An 18,729-nucleotide genomic window follows, 5' to 3' on the forward strand; every position below is an offset into this window, starting at 1 on the left:
ATTTATACCTCTGGCCTCAGAGAAATTCAGAAAAACACAAAATAAAACCAAAAACTAGAAATTACTTAAAGTCTATCTGCCTGCTATTAATCACAAGTTGGCTCTAATAGAAAAGAAAATATTATGATGGGTAAACACTGAAGGTCAAGGTAAATGCCAAAATTTAAAATTCCATAATTTTCCAAAGTAAATTAAAAAAACATCCGAGGCTAAGCTTTCCCTTTTTCCAGTTACATATCCCCCTACACAGTTTATCACACCGCATCAAAGACTTCAAATTTCAACATGTGAGTACCAGAAAGAAGAATGAAACAGTAAAGAGGCACAGCCTGATGATACATCTCGCATCTACAGAAGCCATAGATATGCCTAATTACTTTTTTTAGATTCTCCTTTAAAAGTATCTGATTACTTCAATTAAAATTATCACTCTAAAATTCCCTGTAACTGCCAAATTGTATTTGTAAAGTGAACTTTTGGAAGACGTGAATAAAAGGACATCTTAGCCACAATGGGCATTTGCACACAGTCCTGAGCCTAAAGGATTCGGCAGAAGCTGTGGCAGGAAGTAGCGTATTTCCACACAGCAACCCCCCGCAACCCCGTTCCACAGATTTCCCAAGTGCGACATCTGCAGACATGGAGGTGCACACGTCTGATGAATGGTTAAGAGTTCAGATGGGCTCTTGGCCTCACCTACATTGTACCACGGAAAGCGGTACAAACTGTGACTACCTCGCATTAAAGCCACCACCAGCACTTTGACCATTTCTTAATGAAGCACCTTCCCCACACATACCTCACCTTGGGCTCCCCACCATTAGTCTTAAAACACTTATCTTCTTTCGAGATTATGTTCACTTATTTTATCCTTGATGTCTTAGTGAACACTGCTTTTGTTGTTTTTTTTTTTCATCTTACCATGTGCATTCTTAATTTTACTATATTTTTATCACATATTTCAAGTATACATAAAAGTACAGAGAATAACATTAATATAGTCAACACCCATGAACCACCTTAGCAAGATCTTAACATTTTGCCGTATTTACTTCAGATCTTTTTGCAGAACTCTGTTACAGTCGACAATCACTGTGTACCACTTACTCATCTCCAATCCTTTTCCCTCCTTCCCTCCCCAGAGACAGCCACTCCACTGGTGTTTAACATGCCCATGCATTTGTAAAACATTTTTAATACATACTATGTATTAACTATGATATGTTTGTCGTTTTGCATATTTTGACATTATATAAATCACATCACACCATACAAATCATTCTGCAACTTGCTTTTTCACTCAACATTGTCATCATTTTAACTGCTGCATAAAATTCCATTGTATGAATATACCATCATTTCTTTATCCATTCCCCCATGGATGGACATTTAAGTTGTTTCCATTTCTTTACTCTTACAAACAATGCTATCGTGAAGGCTTGTACGTATCTTCTCAGGTACACATCTGAGTTTGGAGGACAGGAGCCTAGAAGTGGGCTGCAGAGTACACACATCTTCACCTTGCCAAACTGCTGTCCAAAGTGATTGCACCAATTTACACTTTCTCCAGCCGAGTATGCAAGTTTGCTTTGTTCCACATCCTCTCAAACACTTGGTATTATGAGGTTTTTAAAATTTTTGCCAATCTGATGAACATGAAAAAGAGACTCAAAGTTTGTAATCTGCATGTCTTATCAGGATACTCATGTTTATTGACTATTTGACCATTTATTTTTTAATTTTTTTTTGGCTTTCCCATTGCCCTTTGATTCTACTATCCCATTTTCATCGGGGTTAAGAGTAGAAACTCTGAATCCAGGCTGCCTGGGTTCAAATTCTGGCTCCATCACACCCACCTAGTTTCTGAGGATACTTTGCTTGACCTCCCATTCCTGTTTCCTCATCTATAATGAGACAGCAGCACCCACCTCACCAGGTTGTTGAGGGCTTTTTGAGCTTGTATGCATAAAGTGCCTATAACAGTGCCAGGGAGGTTGGATGCTTTACCCCGAGGTGTCCCACAGCTGCTCAGCTAGATTCCCAGGACAGATCTACCAAACCTCAGATGTGAGAGCTTCAAAACATCTCAAGCGTGGTAACTCAGCTAAAGGGCGTGGGTCCTTCTGTTTCAATGGCACGCGCGAATCACTGGCAACGTGTTCCTTTCTGAAGTCACATTATCTACTCACTTGATCAGGAGTGAGATGTACTGTAGACTCAGAAAACATTATCCCTACATTACTGAACAAGTCATATAAACAAGGTGCGAGAAAGTGGGAAACACCAACGAAACTGTGCACAACGTTTCTGACATTACGTTGGCATCCAATACGTATTGGTGATTGCCTGAGAAGGAAATGTTGCTGACCTGAGCTAGTGAAAACTTCGATGGTGTTGACCCACAAGCTAGACTACCAGGAAAGAGGTACAAGGATGGATGCACAACCCTGCTCTTGACCTTTTCCTCACCGGGCTACCTGGCTTCTGTATTTCTACTTTGATGCACCTCCTTTGCAGCGCAGTTTTAAGAGGATCTTCCTTGAGTGTCTAGCATTCAACACTCATGAAAGAGGGCAGAAACCCCCCGGCTTGCCTCTCCGCTCTCGGAGCTCCCCTACGCAGAGTGGATGACCTTTCGCCCAATCAAGGTTTCGATTTTCACAAGAGGCTAGCCAAGTTGCCAACCTATTCATCTTGAAAGCACACAGATTCACCATCAAACAGCACAGGATATCTGCAATTCTGGACCTAGCCAGACGCCATAACCTAAGGACATTTGCAGCTCATTTCTTGTCAGAACCAGTTGAGGACAGTGGTATTGATGGAAGACTGTGTCCAGCCCATCCATTCCTCTAGTCTAGATAGCCTCGCTTTATCCACGGCTTAAGCCATCTAAAAGCTGCATAACGTTAATACAGCGGTATTCTCCGAGGTGGTTGGATTACTGGTGATTTTTATTTTCTTCTTTTTAAACTCTTGTATTTTCCAAATTTTCTATCATGAGAATGTGTTCTGTTTATAATAAAAGAAAAACAAATGTTATTTTTAAAAGCTACATACTTGGAATATATTCTCTTCCCCATTCCCACCCTCCCACATCCCAACAATAAGCACTTTAACTAAAAAGCACTATCAGACTCTCTGCTTTCATCAGAAAATTCCACAAAAAAATTTGTGAAACCCAAAACTGCACTTTCGGGGAGCTTTCTGCTTTGAACAGAAATGTTGCTGAGGTTCTTCTCTACTCCATCACCCAGTTCCTGTTACTTGTAAGCCATGTAAGAAATTTCTTCCAGAACTAAACATCAGGAAAACTGTTTCACCTGAGCAACTTCTGTCCTCTTTCTTCATGGACAGTGAGAAGCATGTAACTTGTCAGGTTTTCTCCTTTTATTTTGGGCAACAGAAAGGTCAAATACAAGTATGAATTATAACTAATAACTGTGCAGGACCTTATCCCTATATAGCTTTACTCTGAGGATCCCCAGCTCTAAATTGGTTTTTCAGTTTGTTAGTTTGTTTCGTTGTGTTTTTAATATTCTTCTACCGAACAGATTTATTCCTGAAGCCACCCTAAGCCCTTCTTACAGTAAGCCAGGACATAATTAAATGTAACAGCATCTGCTTCTCAATATTAATGCTTGTAATTTATATCCTAAAAATTTTTAACTGAGGGACAACAAAATCATGGTGCAGTGTCAACAATCTTTTTCAACTAATAAATAAAAACTCAATGCAACATAAGAAACTAAGAATTAATCATGTAAGAAATTAAAAGAATTAATCACGTTTTCACTCTGATGGTTAGACCATTAAATTTCTTTTCTTTCACTTACAAATGAAATTTACTTAATTTTCTTATATTAAGATATAGAAAATGGCAAAAATTCTTCCAGAATTATACAGATTAATTAAGAGAGCAAAAGGAGATAACACAGGTAGTATAAACATAGACTTCAACATCATTAAGATCTGTGTTCAAATTTTGACATCGCTACTTATAAGTGTAAGTCCGCCCAAATGTAAATGTGGAGAATAACATTACCTATTAAGTGTGTTGTGAGAATTAAGGAACAATGTAAAGTACTTAAAACAGCAAATAAAATATCAAAAAACGTTATCTACTCAATCAGAACAGCTCCTGCTGTCATCGTTGTTATGTATAAAGCCCACAGAGCCCCTTTAACCATTTAACTGTATCTGACAAAAAACTACTGAAGGATTTTCTTTATACCTGCACAACAGAAATAATTTCTCAAAAATAGGTATTTAGCATAACAGCTCAGTGACTGGGGTACTCTTACCAACTTACCTAAACTGTCCAGTGCGAAGAAAACAAAGAGCTCGGTTACCATAAAGAAGGTGATTTTCAGGTCTTTAAAAGAAATAATGTTTAGTCAGTAAAGTATATTAGTCAGTAAAATACATTACATACAAAACAAATAAAAAGCACACAGAAAATATAAGGCATGAAAAACTTTTCAAAAACTTTACATCCGTATGGCAGAGCAGAAAGAATATACGATCTGGAGACCTAACTGGCTAAGTCCTAGTTCCTTTACTTCCTCCCAGTGTAACATTGTTTAAAAATCAACCTAACTTCACTGTATTCAAAATGTTCTACCTTTTCTGCCTAGCTCATAGGGATGTTGCGAGGATCAAATGGGACATAGTAAAAAGCTAGCAAATCACAAGTATGATGTAGATGTAAAGGACAGAATTATACTTCTATTAAGTCAGGACTATACCACTCTGACAAAGAACTCTGACAAAGAAAGTCTGTAAATTTCAACAATTTATATAGCTTCATTTCAAATTTTGTCTTTTCTAGTTTAATGTCTTTCCTTCCTCAGAACAGAGCAGCAGCCTTCCAGACGTGGTGTGCCACCCTGATTCACTCACTCCCCATGGAGACAGGCAAGGTAGGAAAGAGAGTAGATGTCTACAGCACATCCTCCAAAGACTGCTACAATATTAGATGGTCCAGCTAAGACACCAGTAGGAACCAAGTATGATGCAAACATGCAGGAATGCTACAAAATTCTAGCAGCTGAGCAAACAGAAGATGAGGTAGAGAGAACACACCACACTCTCAACAATTCCAACTATTATCCTTTAAAAGTTCCCTCTTAGAAAGCAAAAATTCCTGAATGGGTGACATCTTACGTATTAGTAATTAACCCTTTCTGATTAGCTAATAATTTGGAAGGTATTAGCTGAAGGCAAAATGAGAACAAGAAAAAACAGGTGACCTATACTGGAAAGCTTGAGAGAGAGTGGGGCAGGGTAGAAGCGATATTCACAATTCTGCCTGACTTGCCTGAATTCTACTATTCAGTTAAGTTCATCTACCCAGGCCATCCCTAACGCTTCTAATGCCTAAGGGTGAGAAAATCGATTCTACATAGCAAGTTGAAGATACTCTTTCCAATTCCTCGCCTTGCTTTTATTTCTCCTGACTAGCATTCTAATTTGATCTGCCACACAAAAAGGATCTCATTGTTCTATTTTGCTCTTACCTATATTCAATGGCTCTGGTGTAATAGATAATAGCTATATCAAATCTTTCTTTTGAAAACTCTTCATTTCCTTTCATTTTCATTAGCTCTCCTTGCTGAGAAACCAAGGTGAAAGAAGACCCATCAATGAAAAGCAAAGACAATCAAGAACCCCAATATCTAGGAAAAATAGCTCTGGGCTTTTATCTCTAATAACAGAAATAAGCTGGGGGATTATTTTTGTAGAAAATGAGAACCCACTACCTTAAATATTTTGGTATATTTATTTAAAGAAATCTGTTTCTGATGACTCAATGCTAACTTTGTTAAAGGGATATTAACAAGTAAATAAAACCACCACATTATGAATAACTACTAACAATTTATGCCCGTGTGTATAGCATTTGGCAGGCCCACTTTTAAAAATACCTATCGAGCCTGCCATATAGCAGAGAAAAAAACAGATGCAAGGTGGGGCGCCGGGGTGGCTCAGTCATTAAGCGTCTGCCTTTGGCTCGGGGCGTGATCCCAGCATTCTGGGATCGAGCCCCACATCAGGCTCCTCCGCTGGGAGCCTGCTTCTTCCTCTCCCACTCCCCCTGCTTGTGTTCGTTCCCTCTCTCGCTGCCTGTCTCTCTGTCAAATAAATAAATAAAATCTTAAAAAAAAAAAAAAAAAAAAAACAGATGCAAGGTAAAACTTTAAGCTGGAAAATGTGGTATTATTCAATAATCCTGAGTGCTTAAAAAATATCTATATAAATTGGTAGCATATAGGCAATGTCAAATAGATTAATTGCCAAAAAATGAGGCAGCCAAATTAGCAAGAATGAAATCAAAGATGCTACAGATATAATGGAAACTTTTCACTTCAAATACTCACATTTTCAAAATAAACAGATTAAAATAAACTGGATCCTATAAATGGCTTTAGTAAGTGAATTAAGCAGAACATTAAATATTTTTCCTAAACCCTTCTTTAGAAATTTAATTGAAATCGTATTTCCCAGGGAGCCTGGCTGGCTCTGTCTGTTGGTATAGCATGTGACTCTTGACCTCAGGGCTGTAAGCTTGAGCCCCACCATTGGGAGTAGAGATCACTCAAAAATAAAATCTTAAAAAAAAAATTTCCTTTGAGTGAATTCTACGGCATATGAATTACATCTCAATAAATCTGTCACTAAAGAAAATTATATTTCCTCAATTAAAAACCTTTTAGTTTAAAAAAAATCAAATTTCCATTTTCAATTAACTCTTAAAATACATATAAATATTTATTATTCAATATTCTACAAATTTAATGTACTAACATACATATATTTAAAATTCATATTTAAATTTAAAAATTCTGATCAAGATGTTGTTTTCCTCTTCAAAAAAAAATTCCAATCAAAATTTATTAAAATTTTCCCTCAAACATATTACTGAATTTTATAATAGTTCCTTGTGTGCTGACAGACAGCAGTTTTATTGAACTTTCTTTGAATGTTTAAAGTTCCAAAACATAAATTTTAAAATATATTTACAAGTAAATCTTTATTCTCACCTCTATACAATCCGCACAATTTTGAGTTTTAAATTCTTCAAGCAAATTGCAGTTTTCTGTTACAACTTTAGTTATCTGATACTTGTCTAAATTTTATTTTTAGGAGAGAGTGAGAGAACATTTGTTTATTAAAAAAAAAAAGCAAACTGGTATTGTTAAAGTTCTAAAACTTCGGTTACATAGGTCAGTCCATAAGGTCAATTAATTATTATACTTTCTAATAACATGTTTCTTGTAATCTTTTACATGTATCAAATAATACAACTTAAAGTGAACAAATGATAAAATGTTTTAGAACACATTAGAGTCATTGCTTGTGAATCTAATCTGCTTTATTTCTAACATTTAAAAAAGCACTTATTATTACATTAGTTCTAATCGTAGTTAAAACAAATCCTCTGTCATAATATTCCAAATAGGCCTCATAATTACTAAAGTTAGTTCAACAAATATTACTGAGCACCTATGGTGTACCTGGCACAATGTTCAATAAAAATGTCTAAAAACAAAAACCTGGAAAACTCTCTAAAATGTATTTAATGCAACAAATAAAGTATTTTAAATATCTTAATTCAACATTTTGACTCTCATGAATAAAATGTTAAAATGTCATTTGAAATACTATTCTTTTAAAAGTTTAATAAAGTAATTAAAACGCAGTTGGGTAATCACCAAAATTTATGTTAAAAGTTTGTAAGACTTCATTTTCTGTATTTTCAGCTGTTCTATAGATTTAAGTGGTAATAATTTCATCCCAACAAAACTAGAGCTAAGCCTCTAGCCACACACACACATTTCCAAGGTGAAAAAAGTATCTAAAATCTAAATTTAAGGAAGAATTTCAGAAGTTCACCAAATAAGGTAATTAATAAGGGACAGAGTAAGATTACAGAATAAAAATCTGGGCTTTGAAATCAGGGAGACTTGACTTCTCACTTAGGTTCTACTACTCAATAGACTGCAGAAGTATCATTTAACCTTCCAAAGCGTTAGTTTGCTTATTTCTAAAATAGGGAAAACAGCAGCTACCTTACAGGACTATTGTAAAGAAGAGATCAGAGAGAGAAAGAGAATGTCACAACCAAGCCCACATGGGTGTCCAATACATGATATTGGGCCTCTACTTCTACCATAAAATCTACCCTATAATTACATGCCTCCAGAACAATGAGGAGAACCACCTCTATCGATGTAATACAGCCCAGTATGTAATATCAGAAAAACCTGTCTTCGTGTTGCAGCCTAATTTCTCTCTACCACTTAGATAAACAATATAAAATCTGATCTCTTCTCAAGTGGTGATGGCAAATTACCAGTCATCAACTAAAGAACCAAATATTTTCTGCTTCAAGATTCCTACAGCTATACTATAAAAACACTAACATTCAAATGCTTTAGAGAAATGTATTTCACAAAGTTAAAAAATATATAGAAGGCAGTTTCATTATACAAAAGAGTTAACAGGGTCATCAGGAAAATGAAAATTATAATCTTAGCTCTGTTACTTATTTCTCTTTTCAATGAGAATACAGAGGCCCCAGTTGTGGATTCTTTTTTTGGGTATTATATATATAACTTATGGCATTCACTTGGTAGGATTTTTAGAAGTATGACATCATAGAAATCATTAAGACAGGAAATACAGAATAAAGCTAACTATGAGGTTATAGTTCTCTTACTCAGGGTTTTCTCTTATGCACAGTAGAAAAAGATTTTTTTAAGAGAAAACATTTTTTAAAATCCTAAGATAAATAAGAAATCACATAACCACACATTCCATTTCTCTAAATAATGCCTTTAAAAACTGAGTCAAGTGACAATTTAATGCATTTATACTTACATTCAGTAAAGAAAATACTTAACATAGGCCAACAATTGTCAACTGCTCCTAATTTAGGTAGAATTGTTACATCACCTGTGTATTTCACCCAATTCAAAGCTTCTTCCATTGCCAAGATTTTCTGTATCAAAAAGATGGATGAAGAATGTGATTTGGGTATTAATTTTAAATGTACATGTGGTACCATAAATTTAACATACAGTATTTCATATTCTTAATAAAAACTTAACACAATCTTGTATTTTCGTTACTCATGCAACCTAGAATAGCTGGACCCCAACGTATAAGTTAACAGATACCACGGCCTCACATATGTTACATCTTCAAATAATCTCAGGCTACCCCAAGACACCAGGATGCTGCTTCAATCACTACAGACTTGGAAGCTGAGGTTTACAACCTGGCCAGGGGCTGCCCTGGGTAGCAGGAGGGTCCAATAATACAAGGCGAATGAGGGGTCTCAGATCTCATCTAGGACTTCCACCCTTACTGCAAAGTTAAAGGTACAGATTAAGGTTCCTGAAAGGGACTGTGTATTTTAAATGGTCTATGGCAAACAGACAAGTAAGGAGATAAAGAGGAGGAGGGTGCAGCTGTGCAAATGAGCATTCAGCGCAAAGATCTTCAGGAAGAGTCAGGAGTTCACAGGAATGTTATTCGTACTTCTACTCTGAAATGACTTCAGAAGTTAAGTAAAACAGTTATCAATGCTCAGGTCAGGCTTAAGGGAAGCAGGTAGATATTTATGTTACCAGTAGCATTAAAAATTGGCTTATTTTATCTGGAGATTATCTAGTAATTACATATCAAAAATGTTCATACTGGGGACATAATAATTTCATTTGGGAGAATATATGCGAGATAAATAATCTAAAAAAGAAAAAAAAAGAATCATTGTGTAAAAGCAACCCCAAATTATACTACATATATGGGGGGAGGGAATGATGCAAACCCCCAAAATAAGGAGACTGCTTAAGACAAAATACAGAAATCAATACTAGCAAATACTACATGTGAAACACTAACACATGAACCCAATTCATGGAGCAATGAGCAGTGAGATAACTGCCATTTATCAGCAATGGTTGTGCTTGCTTCCCGTGCTTAACACTTACATTTTCTATTTTATAACCAATTCTCAATAAGCCTCCAATAAAGAATGAATCATTCTGCAAAACAAAACAACAAAAAATGAACCGTCTTCAATCAGTTACACTTGAATTTTCCAGTGGACAAAAAAATCCTCCATTTCAGGAACACTGCTATGTGTACATACAGTCCACTTCCCACAAGCACTTTCACGCCCAATTTACCTCCTAAGAACTCTAAGAATTCAGAAGTAGTCTTATATTGGCTTCTAATAATAAAATGGCTTAGTGTAACTTTTAGATGTAAGGACTTTAAAGTTCATTACACCAAGATTTTTTATGAAACTATACCGGCTAATATAAGGAATAGCAACAGATTATGAGCAGGAAATAAGCACTTGGTTCCATAACCAACTGAAATAAGAAAAACAATCAAATGTCTTTCAAGGGAAAAAACCCTCAGTGTCACACAGGGCACTGCCGCAAATACTATATAATAAAAAGTTTACCCCATAGAACAAATATTTGTTGTGATGCTGCTGACAGTGGCATGATTTTATAAGAAAGAACCCATCACTTTCAGTGACAAAAGTTCCTGTGAACCAGGAGCATTCTTTCGTCTGTGACAAATTCCATTTTCTATCCTTTAATGACGAGGAATGGTCCTGGATCTCATCATTCATGTCAGAACCAGGAAGACCACCGTCTACCTAATCTCTCAAATACATAGCACAAATTCACAGGTAGCAGAATAATCTCAGGTTAAAGCAAACTGAAACCATTACCTGTTAACCACTATAAATGAGTAACATGGGCCTGACACCATACAAATTATATTCTTTAGATACACAGGGGGAAATACACATTCCACCACTTACCACAACTTTCTTTGCCAAATCCACGATATCTTCCATCAATTCCAGATGCTGTAATTTCTTCAAACTTATCTCAGAAGCATGAGAATTGCTTAAATACAAATTCATTTTTTAAGAAATTAGGTTCTCATATATAAAAATTCATTGACTTTTGGCTTTACTATATGTTATACTTCAATTTAAACTACTTGAAAAAAATTAAACTCTCTTACTTCATTCTAGGTAACCATAAGTTGTTTATTAAGTGGACAAAATACTGTACCTTTTTCTCTCTTCTATACTACAATGTTATTTATAAACAAGCATATTAATTTTCCCTTAGTTTCAAATCTACCATCTAATGCTCCTCAGAGGTTCATTCACCATAATGTCACCATGATTAGTCATTCATATCCAAATCCAAAGCATTAATTTTTTCCATCTTATTACGTAAGAGTGAAGTTGAACAGTATATACAAGAATAAGACATAAGCCTTCCCCTGTACTTGGCATTCCTCAATAATGGGCAACATGCTCATCACTGTTTACACAAACTGAATGACAAGTAGTAACTTACGTGGCCTCCACACAGGGGTGCAACCGTGATATTATAGAACTGTGCTGACGTTGAAACAGAAGTGGCCAGAAGATATATATTTTAATGGCATCACAGTAATCTTGCAGGACAGAAACTGGTTTACTACACCACATATTGCAGATGTCAAATTCTTTATTAAAAAAAAGTGTTAAATTAGTATTTTATGCCTCATTTTGGAATAAATCAACACTGTTAATAGAGAAATGGCTACAATGGATATGGAAAGGTAAGAAAGAAGGGGATGAGCAAAATAGATGAAGGGGACTAAGAGGTAAAACTTCCACTTATAAAATAAATAAATCATGGGGATGTAAAGTTCAGACAGCATAGGGAATATAGTCAGTAACATGGTAATAACTTTGTATGGCAACATATAATAACTACACTTATCATGGTAAGCACTTCATAACGTATATAAATGTCCAATCACTACGTTGTACACCTGGCACTAATATAATATTGCATGTCAACTATACTTCAATTAAAAATACATAGGGGCCCCTGGGTGGCACAGCGGTTAAGCGTCTGCCTTCAGCTCAGGGTGTGATCCCGGCGTTATGGGATCGAGCCCCACATCAGGCTCCTCTGCTATGAGCCTGCTTCTTCCTCTCCCACTCCCTCTGCTTGTGTTCCCTCTCTCGCCGGCTGTCTCTATCTCTGTCAAATAAATAAATAAGATCTTTAAAAAAAACACATAAATCAAAAAATAAAAAATAAAAATGAAAGATATGTAGGACTGTTATGCTGATGTGAATGGATGAACCTCCCACAACAGTCTCTCAACAAATTAAAATACCAATGTACTCACCTAAGTTTCTCTCACTTTGGGTAAAATCTTTATACTGCATACCCTAAACAGAAAAAAATTCTTTTGATTTGTATCTGGTAAAATGCAAAAGTACAGTTTTCAATTTTTAATGTAAGGATTATCAGTACTAAACTAATAAATTTTTCAGTGCACATTTACTTATACACTTTAAAACATCTTCAGCCGGTGAGTCTTTAGGCTTTTTTTTTTAAAGTGTTTCCTGCAAGTGTACATCTACGGCTATCTCTTGAGAGCTATTCTAATCTCCAGTCAGAAAACCATCTTTCCCCATCACCCACACTCTGGTACTGCACTCTTGTTGTGGAGGCACTGTTTACTTTCCCTTCTGAAATCCCAGTTGTAACTCTCTGCAAAAACTCTGTCCCGCAAAAACATCTCTACTCCCATAGCTCTCAATCAAAAACCCTTTAAAAAGTAGACATTAAGGGGTGCCTGGGTGGCACAGCGGTTAAGCGTCTGCCTTCGGCTCAGGGCGTGATCCCGGCATTATGGGATCGAGCCCCACGTCAGGCTCCTCCGCTAGGAGCCTGCTTCTTCCTCTCCCACTCCCCCTGCTTGTGTTCCCTCTCGCTGGCTGTCTCTATCTCTGTCAAATAAATAAATAAAATCTTTAAAAAAAAAAAAAGTAGACATTAAGTCCTCAGCATAATAAAAAAAAGGTCTGTAACTATGAATGGTGATGTAGTTTTAACTAGACTTACTGCGGTGATAATTTCACAACATACACACATTTCAAGTCATTATGTCATACACCAGAAACTAATACAATGTCATATGTCAATTATATCTCAACAAAATAATAAACCTATAAGAAGACACAACGTTAAAACAAAAAAGCAACAAATCTTACCACCCCATCGCAGTAAAGTTGAGTCACACGAACATAATCATTAGGCATAAATTCAGGAGCAAAGACACAGTCATCCACATACGGGCAATCTTCTAACAAGGCATCATCTGCTACAGTGAAATCTCCCAGGGCAAAATCGTCCATGCTGTACCATCCTAAGGAAACAACACAAACCCAAATCAGTAATTAAATCATTTGAGATAATATAAGAAGCAGTTTTCCTGGCTTCTATGGTATATTAGAAAAATCCTTCAAACTTAGGCCTCCCCAAAATAATCAGTAAGGACACTGAGTCTGGAAGACTCTTATCCTCAGTCTGCTACTTTTTCTCTCCCCATCTCTCTTCGAATACAAGTTTAATCTTTCTTTTTTTCCTTAGGCTCACATAGTCACCATCTCTACTCTGAACTTATCTGTTTACATGTCTCCTTTAGATGGAAGATAATTAAGGGCATCTTATTCACTTTTGTATGTGCCCAGCACATGATAAAGCCCTTGAATAATTGTTGGCTGAAGGAACAAAAGACGTCTTTCCACTGCTGCCCTTTTACCCCAACTGCTTTCACTGCATCCTGTGAAACATGCCATTTCACCACACACAAACTCTGCCATATTCTCAACCTCCTGGCCAGAAGTAAATCCTGATTCCACTGAGAAAATGGTTTCTTCTTGGCTGCTTATATTCCCCTATCCATCCATCCGTGTGTGCTCCTGTCTTGGGCAAAGGGGCAGAGCTGGAGTGGTACACAGCAAGCTTGTCAATCTCCTAACACCCCACAGCCGCATCCAGACTTCCGTCCTCCTAACAATCACTGCATCTGGCGCTCTCACAACTACCACAACACACAGCACAGCTAGATTGTAAATGTGAGCAAAAACCCTCACGTTACCAACAGCCTCATATTATCAAACGTATTATCTGTGTTTTAAAAAGAATTATTTCAATGGGGGAAAAGGGAAATTAGGCCTGGAGTTTCAGACTAAAGCTTTTTTCTGGAAGAAAGTTTAATAATAAAAATTTATAACCATCAGAGAATAGCTACAAAACATACACATCACTAAAAAGTACTAAGCAGTACTTCTAACTCTTGCCCAAGTAATGGCCTTCTTTTCATATCATCATCAACACGACCATTAACACCATTTCTTAGACTTTTCCACTTCACTATTACCCAGCTATTGTTAGGACAAATCAAGTTTCGTTTTTCCTAAGCAAGACCACCATCAGTCCTTAAAATACAAATCTGTTTAACTCTTATTATGTCCAATTTGCTATATGAAAACCTCATAGTATGAGAAGTGAAGAACAATAACAAACCTCTTAGCTAACTACTCATATTATTTGTCACACATCCTACCACGCATTTTTCATGCGTTATCTCGTTCATCCTCACAGCAATTCTCAGGTCCAATCAACACCACCTGCAATGTATAGATGGGAAGCATTCTGAATAAAATTAAGTAATTTACTCAAAGTCACCACGCTAGGAAGGATTCAAACGTAGGTCCTCAGATTCCATAGTCTCTCCTCTCACTCTACTTCACTATTATCTACCTCTCCTTGTCATTGCCACCTACGTAGCTCTTGCTTGTTGCCCTGTTTAAGAACACTGGCCATTAGTTCACAATGTTCCCCGCTCTCCTCCAAACTCTCACCATCCCAGCCACATCAAGGCCCACGTAGACAATCCCTTCAAGACCCCAGCCTTGCTGTTGACCTCTTTGATTAAAATGATCTTCACCACCCCTGACACCTAGGCTCTTTCTTCCCAAGGCTACACCTCAGATCACTGCGCAGGTCTAAACCAGTTTTTAAATCTTTAACTCTGATTAGCTCCTTCGACCACAACCAAGAGTCATACGGCTCTTGAGTCCTCAATCTCCTACCACAGACATTCTTCATCCTCATCACGATTCTTCCTCCCTTCTCTCCCATTTCCTCCATTCTCATTCACTTTCAGCTTTCTGCAACTGGGTTTCTACCTCTGCCATTCAAGGGAAACTGCTTACAGTAAGGTCATCAGTGACCTTCTACAAAAGATTATCTATCATGTCTGGAACGCAACCTGTTCCCGATGAACAGTTATTTCCAGAGTTTAGGGAATTTAACTCCAAAAGTGAAAAAATAAACATTTTAGGACCCAAAGTGTAGAATGTAAAATGGGACATATGCTATCTTGGAAACATACACTTTTAAACTCATTTGCCTTACAAACATTTTTTGTATATATACACAAAAAGAGCCAAAAACTCTCTGTCATAGCCCACACATCACCATCATGGCATCGATTACAATCCAGTTAATGTGCCCATACCCAACAGACTGAGCCACTGTGACGTCATGCTGATCATTGTCAGCCTGGCAGACCTTACTGACAGCACACCCTACACCAACTACACTGTAATTAGACACTGGTGTGATTTTTATTTTCTATTTTGTTTTAACCAGAGAGGTGACTGGCACAGGGGTTAATTAAGAGCATGGGCTCTGAAACCAGATTGCTTAGGATTGAATCCTGGCTCCCCTATTCCTGAGTGTGATCTTGGGCAAGTCACTTTACCTCTCTGTACTTCAGTTCCTCATGTATCAAATGCAGTAGCAATACTACCTACCTGATTAGCCAGTTAACACATCTGTAAATGCTTAGAATAGGACATGGCAGAGAGGAAATGCTATAAATATCAGCTATCATTAACATTAGTATTAGATGAGTATTTTTTAAAAATCCACTGTTTGGATGCTTCCAACTAAATGGTCTACCATAATTGCTAAGTCCAAAGAGCACTTTTCAGCTTACAACTTACTTGACGCTGTTGACCACTTCCTCCTCCTCAGAACTCTTCATTTGGACTCCAAAGACCATCTTCTCCTGGTTCTCCTCCTATTCTTCTGGCTGCTTTTCCTCAGTCTCCATGGGCTCTTCTTCTCCATTCCCCGCCACCCAAATGTCAACTCTTTTCTTTTCAGGCTTACACTCTCCTTGGTGACCTTATCCACCACACCCATGGCTTAAAACAGCACTTTCTGAACTTCCATCATTTGCACAGCTTCGCCATGATTTTTGCCATTTCCACATATGACATGTATTTTTATTTACTCAGTTATTTCTCTTTTATTGGGCTCATTTGGCCTACGTGATAATATCCATGACATCATAGGTTTGATGCACAACTTATATTTTTTATACACATTAAATTCTTGACTATTAAAATAATCTATGTGCCACTTTAAATATCTCATACTGCACTGTAACTGAAACAATAGCTGAAACACCCAAATGCTGAAGAGTCTCTAATTACTCCAGGCTGTGTTGCATCTCTATAGCTATTGGATCAACTGTCACTGGATCTTAAACAAGATGTCCCAGAAGTCTCTCAGATTCATTAAGCTCAAAAGTTAACTTATCTTTTTCCTCAAAAACAAACAAATGAAACCAAGTTCTTTCCCCTTTCTGTATGTTATCAGTCAACTGCTCTACATGCCACCTGGTTAACCAAACCAGCAATCTGGGGGTCAATCTAGACTCCCCAGTCTCTTTCAACATTCCCATCCAACTGACCACAAAGTCCTGTCCTTTCTATCCATCTAAGAAATCTAAAATTAGCACACACCTCTTCATGCCTGTGACACTGCCTTATCTGCCACTTCATCTTTTTCTCCTCTGAACTAATTTAACAAGCAGCCTCCTAGCTGGTCACTTGCCTTCAACCTTGGCACTCTCTAGAACTCCGATCATAACATTTCAGTGCTTAAAATCAGTCAACAGCTTCCCTTCATCTACAGAATAAGGTCCAAACTCCCTACCATAGAATGGAAGGCCTTTTGTAATCCTGTTTCTGCTTTTATTTCCAATCACTCCATGACATGCAACTTAGAAGCCACTCATACTCACGTGCTCCTTATTCATAAACAAACCTTATTCTGCAACCACCTAATGCCTACCAGTCCTTAACACTCCATTCTGGGAAATATTTCCTGATCTCACTACTACCAAGTTTCTTTCTGCACCTCTTCTCTGTAAGACCAGAGCACCCTGTCCATATCTTTTTGACAGCAGTTATCACACTGGTCATCACAGATTTATCTTTTTAGGCCCAGAGGGTACACTGTGCTCTACTCATCTTGATTCCCTAACTCAGTGTTTCTCATATTTTTTATTCACACTCCCCGAGTACAAAACTTTGCAAAATCCACTTGCCACCTATACTACTGTTATTCAATATTTTTCCTTGAGAATAACTTCTAACTTAGATATAAACTTGTTTTAATAGAAAATCTGGTATCACAAGAAATCTTACATTTGGTACGACAGTTTTTTTCCTAGTACAAACTCAAGTAAACATACTGCTAAAATTAAATATTAATGTAAAGGACTTCTAATCCCATCAGTTACAATGAACTAATGGGGGACTCTCACTGCAAAACAAAGTAGATCCTAGATTTAAAAAAATTTTTTAAGTTTGCTGAGCTCATAGAAATAGGGAACATTTAAAGCTACCCTTTCCCCCAAAAAAGGAATAAACCTCTAGCTAAAAACTAAAGCTGACAGTCAAGCGCTATTAAGTAATAATGCCAAGAGCAATAATGGACACTGAGCCCTGGGCCAGAAGCAAAGTGAGGAAACTGAGCCATGTAATGTAAACTCCCTGGCTCCCAATGGAACTGGATACAAATCCTACCAGAAGAAAAGCACCCTCAAATCAAACTCTGAAGATCCCACAGGGAAAGATCAATCAAATAGGAGTTCATAACCAAAGATCACCAAGCAAAGGAGGTGACAACCCACCATGAGGCAGACACAACAGAAAGAACAAGCCATAAATTTAGATCCCTAAAGACATCAGACATTGGGAATGCCAGTCTACAGAATATCCATGGATTCAGAAAAATAAGCAAGCAACATGAGACTTGGTGTGTCTAAAAAAAGAAGTGGAACTTTGAGAAATAAAAAATATAACTGTTAAAATTAAAAGGGGAAAAAATGGATGCACTTAAGAGAAGACTGAGCACAGATGAAGAGAAACTGATGAACTACAAGATGTGCCCGATGAAATTACCCAGCATTGTAAATTCTGGCAAAGAAACAAGAAAATGAAAACTTTGAAAAGATGAAAAGTAACTGATCTGGAAACAGTTCAGTACATACACATCCAATTAAAATTCCAGGAGAAAATAGATAAAATCAAAGATAATATTTATTACAAGGCTCAGAATCCTAGACTTTATGAAAGACAAAATTCAGAATCAAGAAACACATGTATCCTAAAGAGAATAAATAAAAAGTAACCTCAATCAGACTCAGAAGGGAAATGACATAGCACCAAAGATAGAAAATCCAATGCAACCAAAAGTAAAAAAGTATTTTCTTCAGAGTAGCAAAAATAAAACAGGCAGAGGCTTTGCATGTAGAATATCTTTACCACGCAGACAGAAAATAATCCATCAACCTAGAACTATATATCCATCGAAACTATCTCTCAAGAACAAGGGTAAAATGAAAATAATTGTATTTTTTTAAATTTTATTTATTTGAGAGAGAAAGAACATGTGCACGCACAAAAGCAAAGGGAGAGGCAGAGGGAGAGGGAGCAGACTCCCCGCTAAGCATGGAGCCCAACGCGGAGCT

The 18,729-nt window shown here is 37.0% G+C and overlaps 1 protein-coding gene across 8 annotated transcripts in view; it reads right to left on the bottom strand.

Annotated features, from left to right (window-relative positions):
- The window catches only part of TTC3 (tetratricopeptide repeat domain 3), a 116,264-nt gene that overhangs the window by 90,567 nt on the left and 6,968 nt on the right, over window positions 1–18,729 (bottom strand). For 2 of the 8 annotated variants that reach the window (XM_040620964.1, XM_008701896.2), the window contains exons 2-10: window positions 13,103–13,257; window positions 12,232–12,274; window positions 11,403–11,553; window positions 10,850–10,937; window positions 9,999–10,052; window positions 8,884–9,004; window positions 7,044–7,129; window positions 5,520–5,614; window positions 4,313–4,375 (exon numbers count right to left, since the gene is read on the bottom strand). The exons of 1 other annotated variant lie outside the window; for it this stretch is intronic. In XM_040620964.1, coding sequence (XP_040476898.1) covers window positions 4,313–4,375; window positions 5,520–5,614; window positions 7,044–7,129; window positions 8,884–9,004; window positions 9,999–10,052; window positions 10,850–10,937; window positions 11,403–11,553; window positions 12,232–12,274; window positions 13,103–13,246 — 845 coding nt within the window. In that variant the 5' untranslated portion in view covers window positions 13,247–13,257. Of the gene's footprint in view, window positions 1–1,520; window positions 2,943–3,323; window positions 3,388–4,312; window positions 4,376–5,519; window positions 5,615–7,043; window positions 7,130–8,883; window positions 9,005–9,998; window positions 10,053–10,849; window positions 10,938–11,402; window positions 11,554–12,231; window positions 12,275–13,102; window positions 13,258–15,907; window positions 17,263–18,729 lie in introns of those variants that run through there. 5 more of the 8 variants (XM_040620965.1, XM_040620963.1, XM_040620966.1 and 2 more) reach the window with 5 other exon arrangements.

Source organism: Ursus maritimus, unplaced genomic scaffold, assembly GCF_017311325.1.
Source record: "Ursus maritimus isolate PB19 unplaced genomic scaffold, ASM1731132v1 scaffold_4, whole genome shotgun sequence".
Classification (NCBI taxonomy): Eukaryota; Metazoa; Chordata; class Mammalia; order Carnivora; family Ursidae; genus Ursus; species Ursus maritimus.